Source organism: Numida meleagris, chromosome 1 (assembly GCF_002078875.1).
Source record: "Numida meleagris isolate 19003 breed g44 Domestic line chromosome 1, NumMel1.0, whole genome shotgun sequence".
NCBI classification, from domain to species: Eukaryota; Metazoa; Chordata; class Aves; order Galliformes; family Numididae; genus Numida; species Numida meleagris.
Genome location: NC_034409.1, coordinates 48,207,797 through 48,223,116, shown reverse-complemented (window position 1 = coordinate 48,223,116; position 15,320 = coordinate 48,207,797). Strand labels below are relative to the sequence as shown.

The 15,320-nt window shown below is 37.1% G+C and overlaps 1 protein-coding gene across 6 annotated transcripts in view; it reads right to left on the bottom strand.

Annotated features, from left to right (window-relative positions):
- ANO4 (anoctamin 4) overlaps window positions 1-15,320 on the bottom strand; it is a 183,160-nt gene that overhangs the window by 45,711 nt on the left and 122,129 nt on the right. For all 6 annotated transcript variants that reach the window (XM_021411848.1, XM_021411939.1, XM_021411757.1 and 3 more), the window contains 3 exons: window positions 6,508-6,614; window positions 4,899-4,954; window positions 4,264-4,385 (listed from right to left, as the gene is read on the bottom strand). In XM_021411848.1, coding sequence (XP_021267523.1) covers window positions 4,264-4,385; window positions 4,899-4,954; window positions 6,508-6,614 — 285 coding nt within the window. The remainder of the gene's footprint in view (window positions 1-4,263; window positions 4,386-4,898; window positions 4,955-6,507; window positions 6,615-15,320) is intronic.

The following is a 15,320-nucleotide window of genomic DNA, read 5'->3' as shown; positions in this document are numbered from 1 at the left end:
GATATTCAACAGCTTGTGCTACTGCAAGCAACATCAGGATAAAGTTAATATTCATTTCCTATGGCCCTGTAGTTAACATATTTCTGTATATGTTAGGTACCACATTCAGATCCTTTCCACGTTTATTCCCACCAATAACTGGGTTCACCCAGACACTCAGCATTCCCAGGAGAAAAAGATGGCTTAGAGATTCCTTTGCCACTAGGGTTATACGACATAAAATGAACAAGCTCTTTGCTTCTTGTCTGCTTACTGTTTACAGAAGAGAAATTTCATAGAGCTGTCCACAGTGAAGTCAGTTCTCTTACCTGCATGCTGGCACTTTACCTTAAACTCAGTTTTATATGTAAAGAAGTCATGGGATTTTTTTTCTAGAGTGCATTACTTATACCCGAATTTCACTTGTTATCACTCTACTCACTGTAGAACTCTTTGCAGTTTTCCAGGCTTGATGACATTTGCATGTTTGTTAATTTTTGTATCTCATTTCCATAACATTTCTCAGGCTGTTAGACATAGCAGAAAAAAAGTTGTGCACCTTTTATGATTCTCCCACAGAAAATTTCCTCCACATAAAATCCTCAAAAGCAGAGAAACCAAAAATTCCCAAGCACGTGACAGAACAACCCATCTCTCCCATCCTTATATAAACTGTAACACTAGAATTAAAAAAAAGAAGAAATCTCAGTTTCTCAGTTTTATATTGACAAGTGTATTAACACTCCAACACAATCTGCCTTAATGTTTAACTCTTTCTTCCCTTATTCCCTTCCAATACCACTGAATTCAAATGGGCCAAAATTTCAATCTTCATATTTAATGATAAGGTACATTTTTGAAGTAACAAAGTTTAATTTCAAATCCATAAAATGTCATATTTATTGACCTTCATTATATAATATAGTGGTTGGCAATCCTGCCTGTGGCAGGGGTCTTGGAACTTGATGATCCTTGAGGTCCTTTCCAACCCAAGCTGTTCTATAATTCTATTATTCTATAATTCTATGATATATTTCAGTTTCAGGGTGTCCAGAAGGAAGTCATGGAACCAGAATATATTTAAATTTGGACTTAAGCCAAGAACATATCTATCTTCATTAATGCTTTTTCTGGTCAGAATTAAATTCTGTACAGAAGTTTTTACAGCACTGAAACAAGCTGTGAAAGAGCTAGAGTTATCTAACAGATTTTTTGGACACAAAATTCTTTCTGTTATACCAAGAGCGATGTGGTGGGGAAGAAGGCTTAATAGAGTATTTCAGGGAAGTTGTTAGCTTGCAAACAAGGCATTATGTTTGCTTCCAGGTTCATTTAGGTATCTTAATAATTGCTTTATAAATATAGCTTTCTCCCACCCTTTCTTGTACTGTAAATGATATACATAAGCAGCAGCAGGAATCATTTGTGGACAATGTAGGTGAAAGAATCTATGCACAAAAGTGTGAAGGAGGTGATCCAAAGCCCCTAGGAATTTCTGCAGCAGTTTCCATTGATTTATGTAATCCCCAGGCGTATAAATATAGAAAGTCCTGCCTTTTTCCAATTGCTATTCATTATAAGGATTTTAAGTTGTTCTTGTTAAGTAACTGTGGATGCAAAATTCCAACAGAAGTGTAATTAAAATCATGGTACCACATTTGTTGTTTCATAATTGTGTCTCTGCAATTGTGTCAAATTTGTACCTTCATAGTGCCGCGTTTCAAAGCAGAGTGAAAGCAGAATCATGCAATTCCCCTCAAATGACTTTTTCTCATTTATTTCTAGTGTCTAGTATCTCCAATAACAGCCAGATGATGAGATTAAATGAAATCTGGAAGGCATCAGATTAACAACACCAGAGACATAAGGTTTCTTTTTAGCAGCTAAAGAAAAACAAAATAGCACCAACGTATGGATGGTTTCATTTACCATTGTGGTAACTTGACTTTAAGGTAGAAATACCAAATCTGTTAAGAAAAGCATCATTTTATTATCTTCACCTAATTTATTCCTTAGCTTTTCTAAAGCATATAGTGAAGGGAAATATCAGTTCTATGAGTTCTAGCCAGATGTCTGTGGAAGAATTAACATCCATCCACTCCTTTTGTACAGATGGCAATACTACTCCCTTCAAGCACAGCCCACACAATTGTTATTCAGGGAAAAAGAACAAAGAAGTTGCTCCTGCTGCATAGCTGGTAAACTAAAAGCTTTTGTTTAATGTATGCTTGCTGAGACACTTCCATGTGAAATGAACACTTGCTGGTGGAGTTAGCTCTTCAAGCAAAATCTCCAGCTCACTAGACATGTGAGCTCCTGAGATTGGCAGTAGATTTGAAGTAGAAAAGATTTGGCAGGAGCTAGGGAAAAGTGAGGGATCTAACATCCTTGGAGAGAGAAGAAGACATTCCCCCCCTTTCCTATAACCCCTCCCTCTGTGCATTCATAGCCACCAAAGGTGTGCTCCAGGAAGCTAACAGCAAGGCTGGGTTGGAGCATCAGCTTTCACCCCTGCTGAGCTTGAAGCTACAGACACTTATGCTGCCGTGAACACTCATGTAGTCTTGTAGATCTCCCTCCCACTCTCTTCTTTGGATAGGCATCTGTTCTGAGCCACCACATGCCCCTCATGACCTCAGCTAAGGGGTCTGCTACTTCACTTATTTTCTCTTGCAAAATAGTTGTGGAAAATTCTTCGCACTGTCTGATGAAAAGCTACAGGTTTGTATGAAACGTAAGAGATCGCACCCAGACTTAATGAGCAGGCTTCTACCAAGGTCCTGTTCAATTGTTAATTCTTATACTTATAAAGTTCTCCAGTTGCCTGATGGACCACAAACACAAACAAAGTAAAACTAAGACCCTGATATTGCTTAGCAGCATTTTCACAAACAAGAAATGCTGATGAAGAACAATAGACTTGACCGCCATGGGCAAATGATTTAAATAGAAATTATAAAGATAAGATGTTTGTATTGTGACAATGATAATGTATAACTGGAAATTAAAACAACAACAACAAACCCCTTCACTACAACTGTTCATTCCTCTGTAAATCAGTAATTTCCATATTTTGACAAAATTTCCCTATTTCTGTCCAGGCCAGTATATTAAAGAAGAATTAGGAAGTGCTCAGAATTAAATTATGAGGTACAAATGCATTACTTTGTTTTCTAAAGCATTTTAAAAAACATATGACTCAGTAAAATTATCTTATTGTATTTCTCTGTGAAATGTTCTCCATGGACATTGAACATCTCCTGCTTTGTGAAATGGATGGGTTTTATACGGCCTTAAACAGTAACGTCCTCTGACTCCAGGGCACCCTTTGTGAATATTTCTATCTAGAAATAATTTTGAGAATCAATAAAAAAAACAAGTGTTTCTATCAGTTATGGGACTTACTAGAGGAGAAGATAACTGCATGCATAACAATATCTTCAGTGATCCCAGTACACCTTAAGACTGTTCAGTTCACAGGCTTTTGTAGCTTCACATTTGCCTTTTCAAGCAGAAAAAGCCCACTAATGCCCAGCAATAGTTCTGCCAATGTGACCAGCAAATGTTATATATGCATAAAAACGATGTAATCCTCTACTAGTGCATGCAAGCCTATTTGGAAACCTTATTTAAAGGACCTATAAGAATTTGAAGTCACATCTCAGCTTTCTCAGTGTTTCATCTTTGCAGGCTACTTCCAAGATGAAAATAAATCCAGACTGCAGTGATGTGGCAGTGGTAGGGAGGTAGCACAGGAGAAACAACAGCTTTCACCCATCATTAGTGTTGTAAAACACAGTAGCACACAGTGCGTGTGAGCTTTTAGCTCCATACCATCTGTGATTATCACTGAACTTCAATTGGGGCCACTTCCATCATAGTTCTTTGGACAAAAATAAGAAGAGCTAATCAATGAGAGGCTTTTTACCAAAGCCATGCTTTGAGGAAGAATAACCCCCTCAGTGGGTATCCATGCAAATCATGTCTCCCTAGCCTCCACTCTCTTTTTTCTCTCCTAAATATTCTGCAACTCCTTCATGAGAAGTTATGGTGACAGAAACCCCTAAAAGGAAACTCCCTTCACATACAGAGCCTCCTACAAACCTCTTTATAAATACCTCTTTCAATGTAGTTGCACCCTGAATGAAATGGATTCCCCTGACCTCAACCTCAGTCTCTAAAAACCACATGAATTTACTGAGTACTTTGTGGTTTTGAGAGAAGAAAGATAATCTATGCTCACATCACCTAGACTGAAGCATATTAAAATCATGCAAGTCTTACCTCACTAGATCCAGTGGTTGGTATTTATACCATACTCCCCAGGAAGCCCAGCACTCATAGAGGAGGTGTCTGTGGTTTTCTGCCCCATGGGTTTTTATCGAATTCTTACTTCTGTAGCTTCCCTAAAATACAGATCTGGATATTATGAACAACAACAACAAAAGAAGAGCTAAGAAAGCTCTCTCACTCCTGGTATGCATAACACAATTTTATGCAATCTCCATACTTGTGAATCAAAATCTAAAAATTGCGTTAAAAGGAATATTTCCTCTGTATACAATGAGACTTGATATTCTTCTTCTTAAGAAATAAGATAACTGGTGTTCAAGTCAAAGGCTATAAACTGGACAATCTCAAAGAGAAAACCACATGCTATTTTTCCCCTCTGCGAACATACTGATTTATCACATTCAAATACTTTTTACAGAACAAATCGAGAACAACTCTCTCTACTCTTTTTTCTCTTTGCAATAAAAAAGGCATTTTTTTTTAAAAGCACTACTAAAGGGAAAGATGTCAGAGGCAGCTGTGGAATCCAAAGGAGAATAATAACATTAGTAAGACTGAGAATTTTTGCACAGTTAAATATTCATGTCGTGGGAAGTGTCTCTTCAAAAAAGAAAAAGAGAGAATACCTCATGAAGAGGAAACGCAGCTTCATAGGAGCCATTACTGAGCAATCGATTCAGACCTAAAAACCAAAAGTATCCAATTATTTAACAATAGGACCAGAAAAACTGCTAAGTAAAAAGCAAAGAATATTTACATGATACACAGCTAAATGAAGCTTGAAGTCCACTGACAGTAAGAGATTCAAGTAGAAAAATTCATCTTTTATCGGTTTTGATGACCTAGGATATAACACTAGCAAAGATTATTTGTTCAGATATCAAGCAAACTCCATCATTTATTATGCCTGAGGTTTAAAGATTCATTTGACAAATCCATCTTTAATGTAACTTCAGTGAAATCTGGAGCCTCACAGGAAGATAGGAGTTTGGTATTGTATACTTTGTTCTAAGGAAGCTATACAAATGAAGGGCTGTTATTTCTTGGGAGCAAAAAACTTCAGGGAAGATCTTTACCTTTTTAACTGCAAACCAGTAAAACAACATAAATGCTTAACTCCTATATGCTGTAATATATGTTCAATTTATGTCTTACGAAAGCCTCTTGGACTAACAGAACAGGAACATGATGGGCTCAAGTAGTAGAAGAACAGGGAATATACTTGAACCTGAGCGAAACAATTGCTGCTTGGCACAAAAATGTAATCATACATCCCATTCAGTTCGGCTTTGTCCCTTCTCAGTGAGAGCTAGGACAGAAATAATGAATGATTGCTGAGATGTAAGCACTTTTCACTTGGAAAGTCATCCAGATAGGATTGAACAACTATAAGGCAATGTAGAACTAAATCCTAGCACTAACAGCCTGGAGGTATTTGAGCCCCACTGATGCAAAGGAAAAGGATCCTGATTCCATTTCTGATTCACAGCAATGAGAGTTATTAATTCAACATAAATAACACGTTCAGTGATAGCATTAGTATCTGCCTGGCGGAATATCTTTTCTCCTGAAGTGTCTTTGGCAGAAAAGCAAAACATGTACAGCTGAGCTGGGCTCAATTCAGCCCACTGATCTGTGCAAGGTTTAGTTCATGTAGGTACTGCACAAGTAGATACGTGAGGGAACCTGCGATCTTGAGGCAGGCAGGGATTGCATTGCAGGTGCGTGCGCTACATTCACTGCATGAATTCTCCCCTTTCTTCTCTCCCTTCCTCTCACTGTCACTGCTCAGAGCTATGGCTTCCCTCATTCCTCCATTTTGACCTATCACAGCTACAGAGCTACAGGATCTCACTTTTCCCTTATGGAGGATCAGATATCCAGGGAGATGCCCTACAGGCTGGAATGGACAGCAATACAAATCCTGCTTTCCTTCCAAATATATATTTTTGAAAGAGTAAAAGGTTTTCTGCAGAAACCTGTCTGCTCTTTCAGGTTCCTTTGAGTCAGGTTCTTTCCTTGTAGAGGTAATAAATCTCATGGGGGGACATAAATGCCGGGGAAGGCAGCCCAGCATTCCAGTGAAGTGGTCAGCTCTTCCTAGGAAAAGCCCCTGCCACCTAGCAATGGGTAAGATGTACACAGTTCTATGAAAGTCATTAAAAACAAAGCAAAAGAGCCAGACTTCTACTTATTTTTCTGATAGGAATTATCACCCACATTAAAAGTACTTACCAATTTTGTTTTTCCCTTCTTCATATTTCACTCTTTGTAAGATATGGTGTACAATTCTACTTCTTGTAGCGTTATTGAAGAAAGTGTCTTTGTTGTGTATGATGAAGCTATATAAAAACACAAACAAGGCCATCTTAGGAATATGTAGTAGCATATTTAAAGCAAATATTAAGCTCCACTGTTTTCTGTAGCATGTTTAAAATCTATGTGAGCAAGTGTAAGGAAGATTAAAGGACATCAGATTAACTGAGATGATTCACCGGATGAGATGATCTCAGTAACTTATTCATTCCCTAGCAAAGAATGGCTTGGAGAAGTCTGGAGAAAGATCAAAGATATTAAGCATTCATTATGTTAAGCATTGCATTTAGATAGATTCACTGAAGACTATAAAATAGTTGCAAAAAAATGTGCAAAAGCGTAAGATTTGTAAGTGCAGCTGTAGAGATTCACATTTGATTTCTATTTCTGGCTTCTTTATTATGCTTTACGATTAAGAGTCAGATGGAAGCATCCACTCAGAAAAAAATGACTCTTAAAACTAGCTTGCAGAAGCTACTTATGGAGTTACGCATGAATGCAGGTTCAGCAGTTTAGACAGAATTGTGAAGGGTCCATGAAATTTTTAAAAATTACCCACAAAATTCATTGTATTGGTTAGATTTTCTGGCATGGTGTATTTTATAGAGATTTATTAGCCACAACATACATACTTGAGGAAAACAAGGTATTTTAGCAAATCGTCGAATCACTGGAAATATTTAATGTAAGTATTTCAGTTTAGAAACACCAGCTCAACTTGTGAGCTAAATACTGCTGAAGAATTCTTACAGTTGCTTGAGTTGTGTAGAGGCTTCAGAATAGACTGTGAAAGTCATTTAGACACTCGAATAAGCAGAGAAGTGGTTGGAGTTTCTGATGAAATAGGCTTGTGCATATACGTGAGGAAATTAAATATTTTTATAATTGTGGCCCTTAGTAACTGATTTAATAGAAAGGTTCATCTTTTCTTTTGACTTTGGATAGGATGTAAGACTGTTTTCTTCTTCTGTGTTTGTGAAGAGCGCCAGGGAACTGAATAAACTGATAAATAAAAAGGTAAAACCAGAAATTTCAAAAAGAGGCCAGAGTATATGCTAGATAAATTTGATGTAAAAAGAGTAAATCTTAATAGAGAGTTTGGCATGTATTTACATCACCTTCTCTTCTGTATATCATGGGATTAACTGCTTCGTTTTCCCCTCAGGTAGTTTTCCCAAATGAAAATCCCTTTCTTCAGAGGGAATCTTTACCCACAGGAAATGCTATATGGCTCTGCACCTCTACATTCTCTTGGAAAACCAGGCAAGGAGTCCAAGTTCTGCACTTTAGGGACTCCACATGCTTCTTCCTTTTTATCCAAAAATCACTCCTGAACTTTCTGTACAAGACAAATGTTCAGTTTCAAAGGCACATAGCAAAAAATTCCAAAAGTAAAGATATAAAAGATGAATTCATCTGAGAGCAGCACAATTAATAAAACCTGGTTTCCTAGAAACGACTCCTTTCCCACTCCACCTCAGATACTTGCAAGTCATTTCCATGTCTCCTGTCTATCCTGCAGTACACTTCGGGCTTTATCCCATATCCCGAAGTCCTACATGTGCCCTGGAGTACCTGCTGTCATTTCTGCATATTGGCTGACAACAATGTGCGAGATCATTTACCAGTGGGCTGGTACCAAACAGCATATACACTTGTTGTACGCTGGTTGTCTTTTCTGCATAAGCACAAATTTGAGCCACAGTCCCATTTCAATCAGCTGACACTCACAAAGTAAGTAAGACTCGGCTTATCTTTGAGACAAACAGACTTGCACCAAATGTAGCTGAAAGTAACCAGCACATAAAATAAGAGTTAGTACAAAAAAAGGAAATGCTGTTACCACATAATTCATAATGTTAAGGAAATCAGATTAAAAACAGTCTAAACTCTGAAGCAGATAGAAGAGCATTGTGTCCAGCTGGAGCTGGATTTATGCATTAGGTTGTTCCAGTAGCAGCAGAGAGAAATTAAGGCAGTACTAAAACAGAAATGAATAGCTAGCATTTTTTCCACTTTGTTTCATTTTTTTTTCATGTCTGACTTTAATTTCCAAGATCTTACCTCCTAGGTAGCACTGAATGTTAAAGTACGATGAAGGTAACTTTTGAAATCAAACCAGCACAGTAATTTTCATTATCTATGAGCTCTTGCAGGATTCAATTGGGAATGTAAACAGTGATTCAGGTAATGGTAAAAATCAGTAGCGTTTATCTGTTCTCTTTGTGATATAATGCTGCTTTTTCGGTATCATGACTATGACATTCTGCAACCATCAGCAGTTCTTTCAACCACTTCTCTGGACAAGCAGCTTAATAGCCTTTCTGCATTTAGTTGCTTCTATTTTCATGAGTCATGAGTGAAAAGAAAGACTAAAATCAAACACTGTTCAAACTTAAAAGGAAATAAGAACTATTTGATTAAAAGAACACTGTAGAGATTTGCACTCATTTGTAAACTTAGCAATTGTATTGTTGTAGCTGTTGATCTCACTTGGCCAAGAAGGAACAAGCAGATGTGCTTGAGAAGCAGCTGTCAACACTTCAGTATGAATACTACCATGAAAAACTCTGCCTATTCCTGAACTAAAGCATATGTGAGTATGGCTGCTGCAGAGTTCTGGCCTGCCCATCCTTGTGCCATTAAAATGCATATGGGGACAGGAAGGTGAGAGAAGAGGGAGAAGACACAGCTGGAGTAGGTCAAGAACACATCCTTCAGTGTTTTCTAACATTACTCATGGAGACATGGATACCGGTTAAAATAAATAAATAAATAAAAACTCCTTGCTTAATTTTGAAAAAAAAAATAAAATCAAGTTTTGCCTTTGGTCATTTGATCATCTTGATCGTTTCTGTGAAATTTTCTATAGAACATCCCCCAAAGGGGCTGGTGCAGGGAATAAAAACAGGCAGAAATGACTGGGAGGCACTAAAGGGATGAAAATATCTCAAATGACATTAATTAGAACAATGCTGGTGGAGACTACAATTTACCTCCACAATCAGAGAAGTTGCCTCTGTTAGTTGAGAATCATGCACTTCAGTGCAAGATTTATCCTTTTGTACCACCATGCTTCTCACCTGACCTTTCTGGGACTTTCTTCCTTCCAATTTTTTGTGCTCCAAGTTGTCACCTTTTGGAGTGATAAATCCATATTCACAGACTAATGATCAGGGCTCATTCATGATCTACAGCATCCAAATTCAAAGGAAAAGACTTTTTCAGTCTGTGGAGAATCTTACCCTTCAAATTTCTGTTCACAGAGATCAAAGCTGAAGATATTTCCAAATTAGGTGCAGAAAAACATCCATCAGGTGTTACTGAGCAATAAAATGCACAAAGCAGAGACTTTCCAGAGAGCTTTTTAACCCTTGCTGCTTTCAGATGGAACAGTTTCCTTAGTTTTTCTATTTCTGTTGCCCTTGTTAGAATTGCACTATGCAAAAAAGTTTGAATATTCATAAGAGTGATGCAGCTTGTTTTCAGTCTATGTTTAGGAGAAAGTTCCATTGAAGGTTTTGGTCACTTTGTCACCTCTTTTGTAAGGCAAAAAATAAGCAAGGATTAATACACTCTTATTTTTATTCCTTGTGAAAGTAACGTATAGGTCGATAATAAATCCAGTGATTTGTTCCATAAGAGTTATTATATCCATTAGCCTAGTTCTGTAAGCCTTATTTGTGTGAGATGAACTTACACAAAAAATAAAAATAAAAAAAAATAAAATCCCAGTGAAGAGAATGAGAGTAGTTCTGCCAGGAAAGGTTCCAGAGCTGATCCTTAATTAAAGTCCCTTTAAAAAATGTCATTCTGGAAATACTGCTCTTACACTCCCACTGTAAGCGATGTGACGAGTCACTGAAGGTTAATTGCTTTGAAATTATATTTTTAGCGTTCTTAATTAGATTCTGAACTGGAGATTTCAAACTGACTTTCAGTGGATAAAAAACAACAAAACCAACTGTCATCTAGAGAAAGCCCTCAAATAACTGTAAATTCAACAAAGAACGAGCTGCCAGTGGATTCCTGTTCATACATTCTCTTTGACAATTTTACAGGTTGTACAAACGCAGTAGGGGTGGAATTAGCTCTTGAATCTGTGTCCAATACCCATTTGAAAAAATCTGTTCTTACTTTTCTGTTTATTTTGGAGGAACAAAAGACAAGCAAAGGCTATTTAAAATTGTACTGGTAAGACATACATGCTGAAAGCTGAACACCCATGGCCTGGTTACAAAGTTACAAAGTAAGCATGTGTGCTTGTACCAAAGTGCATCTTTACTCCATGGAATGCCTGATACTGAAATGCTCTGTGTCTGACACTCACCATACTAAAATGTATGATCCAAGAAAATGCCTTCTTCTGGAAGCAGTGAAAACTGAAGCACAGAAGATATTTGAACATAGGCATTACTATATGAGAAGTGTATTTCCCTTGTGCAGAAAAAATGCCCACCTTTCTGTACTAGCAGGTAAACCACTAGTGCTAACTCGCTGTTGTTGGCTGAGGCAATGGCAACCTCATTTGACATGAGAGGAAAGAAAGTCAACAGCTGTAATAGCAGCAACAAGATGAGCCCAAAGTGAGAATATTACCACAATCCCTGTACGTTATTTGTTTGAAAATGGGTATATGATGATTGCTTTCTGTTTTCATTTTGTGTAACTTACAAGGCTGCATGTAAGATAAATAGAAAGGCTCAAACTTTCAGAGTCAGGCCAGAGAAGAAGACAACCTTTCTCTTGTAACACGATAATGCCAAGCCCAACAAGTTTGAAGACTGTGGAGTACATTGCCAATGTTTGCTGGACTGTCCTACCACACCCACTGTATAGTCCAGATTTGGCCCCTTCTGACTTCCACCCAATTGGGTCGATGAAAGATGGGCTGTGTCGGCAACATTTTTCTAGCAATTATGCCATCATAGGAGATGTGAAGCAGTGGGTCACCTCCGCTGGTGCACATTTTTATGAGAACAGCATGCAGGCTCTTGTTCATCACTGGTGAAAATGCACAGCTAATGGTACTGACTGTGCTAAAAAACAGTGTTGTGCAGCTGAGAATTTGCACTATCAAACAGTGGTATTGTGCTCTCTGTATCTGCTGTAATTTCTATGGGAATAAATAGGAGGCATTACCTTTGGAGTGACCTATGTACAAAAACAAGAATGACCATCTTGGTTCAAACCAAGAAAGTGCTCATGCATTCCTATGCCTTATCGCCAGTGGTGAGAGCTTCCTGACCCATCCATGATCTCAGTGTGAAGCAGCTATTGGGACAGGGGTGCAGATTATCTTGGTGAGGATGGCATTTATTAAGGGTAATTTGAGCATCAGAGAAAATATAAAATGCAACCCCATCCTGACAGACAAATATCTTGGAAACCTGACAAAAATACAGGACAGTTCATGTATGCGGGGACTCAGTACAAATGAGAATAACTGCATGAATATCTGGTATGTATTTTAATTTTACTTTTTAATTAATTTTAATTAATCCAGGTACTGTGTTAGTCTCCTAATTGTGTAAAGTTTTAATCGAATTTTTACTGAAATAATAAATAATTATTTTAAGGATTTTATTCAATTGTATAGTATATCAATATTTAAGCAGAGAGTTTGTCGCCTTTGGAAGGTAAAAAAAAAAGAAAACAGCTCCTGATATAAAGTGTGAAACCTCTAAGCAGCAATTAGAAGTATTTTCCTAGCTAGTATACCAGTACCTAAGAAATTGCAGATAATTAATAGTGTTACTATTCCCAGCTGACTAGCAGATCACTACATAAAATAACTAAGACATAGTAGAAAAATAACTAATTACCATCAAGTCTGAGGGAAAACATTTTTCAGATATAATGAATTGTACATTCTTGTAACTGATAATTTTCAGAAGAAATGGTTTGGTGTAAATAAAGCCCTTCATAAGCCATGGCTGCAGAAGAGAGATACTGTTCAGAAGACTATCTTGAAAATTATCATTTTCTAGTCTACCAAATCCCAATAAAATGCTTGCCTCAGCCAGACAGAACATCTTTCCTCCAAGAAGAGATTTCCTATTGCTTAGGGAATGTGATGAATTTTGCTCTTCTTTTTTGCTGGCTTCACATGTTAAGTGCTGGCAGTTGTCTGTTGTTCCATGCCCTTAACAGTGGCTATCAGAAGTGAAGACTGTACTCACATCACGTTTCAAGCATCATCCATATCATACTGGAGATTTGAATACAAAAACTTAACTAGATCAAAAAAAAGGTAAACCACCAATGTTTACTTAGGTGAAAAACATCCGAGACTGTGAAGAAAGGAAGCAATTCAAGACCCATATTGAAATACTGAGACAAACATAAAAGATGAACAATTAAGAAACAATACTTTAGAAAATTAAAAGCACATAAAATCAGGGTAGAAAGAAGAATTCTGCTACGTCCAGCTATAGCGTGTGGTCAGATTTACAGTGAAGACATGAGAGGTCTTGCCTGTAAATTCAGTATATGAAGATTTATACTTTCAAGACAGTTTTATTTGTGACTGTTTTACTATGTGATCATTAAGCAATAGTTGAAAATGTCTTGGATAGGCACCAATTAATGATAACACAGAATTCCTAGACATGTTCAGTTGGCAAAAGTACATAGCTTGCTCTCCAGAAATGCTTGTACAATAGCCAGAAAAAAATTCTTTTTAGCGGAATTAAGAGACAGTCAGTGGGTGGTGAGATGTTGTGTTGCATTGCTAGTGGGGTATCAGTTGATGGGCAGTTGTGATGTTGCTGGGTGTTGGTCGACAGGTGGAGAATAATTGTATTATGGAAATGTATATATACATATACATATTGTTATAATTGCATTTTTGTTTCAATTTTCCTTTTCTGTCTTATTAAATAGTTTTTATCTCAACTCGTAAGTTTTATTTTGCTTCCAATTCTCTCCCTCATCTCAAATGGGGGGAATGAGGGAATGACTGCGGTGTTTAGCTGCTTAAAGCCATAACACAAATATTGAACAAGTCACTATATTTCAAAATTCTTGTGAAGCAGAATAAGACAGGTACAGTCAACAGGAGGGAGCATGATGGGAATACAAGGATCCTCCCAGAGCCAACAACTTTTTGGAGAAGTAAGGCAGCTCAGCCAGCACTGTATCGGTCCCCACATGACAGGAATTGAAGACTAAACAGAAAGCAAATTAGAAAATATCACAACTTCTGGGGAGTAGAACTTCAAAATCTGCAATGATATGTAATAAGTGGCAATCAACAGGAATGCTAATGAACCCCAAACAGTGTTTACTAAGAAGCTTCCTAGTATACCAAATCAAATATGAGCAAGGCAGAAGAAGGAATAAAATGCCAACTCTCCTTCTTGTCACAAAAAAAAAAAAAAAAAAAAAAAAAAAAAAAAAAAAAAAAAAAAAAAAAAAAAAAAAAAAAAAAAAAGTCATGTGTCATAAATTTAAAGGCTGTTAATGGTTAATCACAGAATAATTGCAGTTGGAAGGGAATATTTTACTATTAATAAAAATATCAGTCCAGACATCCTGATTTCTTAGTTTCTTTTTTCTCTGGTCTATTCCTGAACTAACTTGCACATACCCTTTGCATTGCAGGGCACAATAACCGACCCATCTTTCTGTTCAAATATCACAAGAATCTTTAGTCTGGATCTGACATCTATTCAGGGCACAAATGTTTAGTGGAGATAACTGACTGGTGGCTGGTGCTAGGAGCAGAGTTCTACTGAAATTTTCCTGGAGACCTGCACCTAATTTTGTTATTCTGCTGTATTTGAAAATACACTACTAGCAGATGATGTTCATTTTATTAACTCATTTTGCAGTAAGTAAATCCACTCCATGAAAAACTGTTCACTCAAAGTAAGGGATCTGAATGAAGTGTTTATTCAAAGAGCTGCATCTCCACCTGTCCTCTCCCCAAACAAAATCTCACTTTTTTTATTGTTAGTCTTTGAGCTCCTGTGATTCATTCCACATCACCTCCGTTTTCTGTTAGTACTCAGGTCAGTGCTGCCAATTCTTGGTGACTTTGTTCTCAGGTAGTCAATGACCGCTCCCAATATCACAAACATAGTAAGTAACTATAAGACATCTTCTTTCTCCAAAGTTAGACAGCCCTAAAAATTCAACACGGGATCTGAAAGAAATGCTAAGCCTTTTTCTATTTTGCAAGTGAATAAAGACTTCAACTAGTCAAAGGATTTCTCTAGTAACACTGCTGCAACATTGATGCCTTCTGCATGCTTGGACAAGAGTAACTGACCTTTAACACTGGCACTAGGCAAGCAGTTTTGCTTCTATAAAAGAGAGAAAAATTCAAGCAAAATGACACTATCCTTTTACACATATAACCAGGAATGAAATGCAGTATCCATTTATTTTGACCACCAGTGCTAGAAGAACTAATATTGATTATACTAAGAACAGAACTGCTGAATAAGAAGTTTTAATCACATCTTTAACATACACAAAAAAAGATAGTTCTGACCCAGGAGAGAATTAGTCAGTTGACTACTTCAAGGATGTAATTGAAATTCTAGTGAATCAAAAGGAACTTTTCTATTGATTTCTTTTAGCTTTGAGCTGGACATTTAATTATTAGACAAACTTCATGCTCTCTCAGGACTCTTTATCTCTCCCTTTGTGTGACAAGGAACTAATTTGAAGGCACTACTCTTCAAGACATGCACTAATAAATTGATTTTTTTCAAAGGTGAATC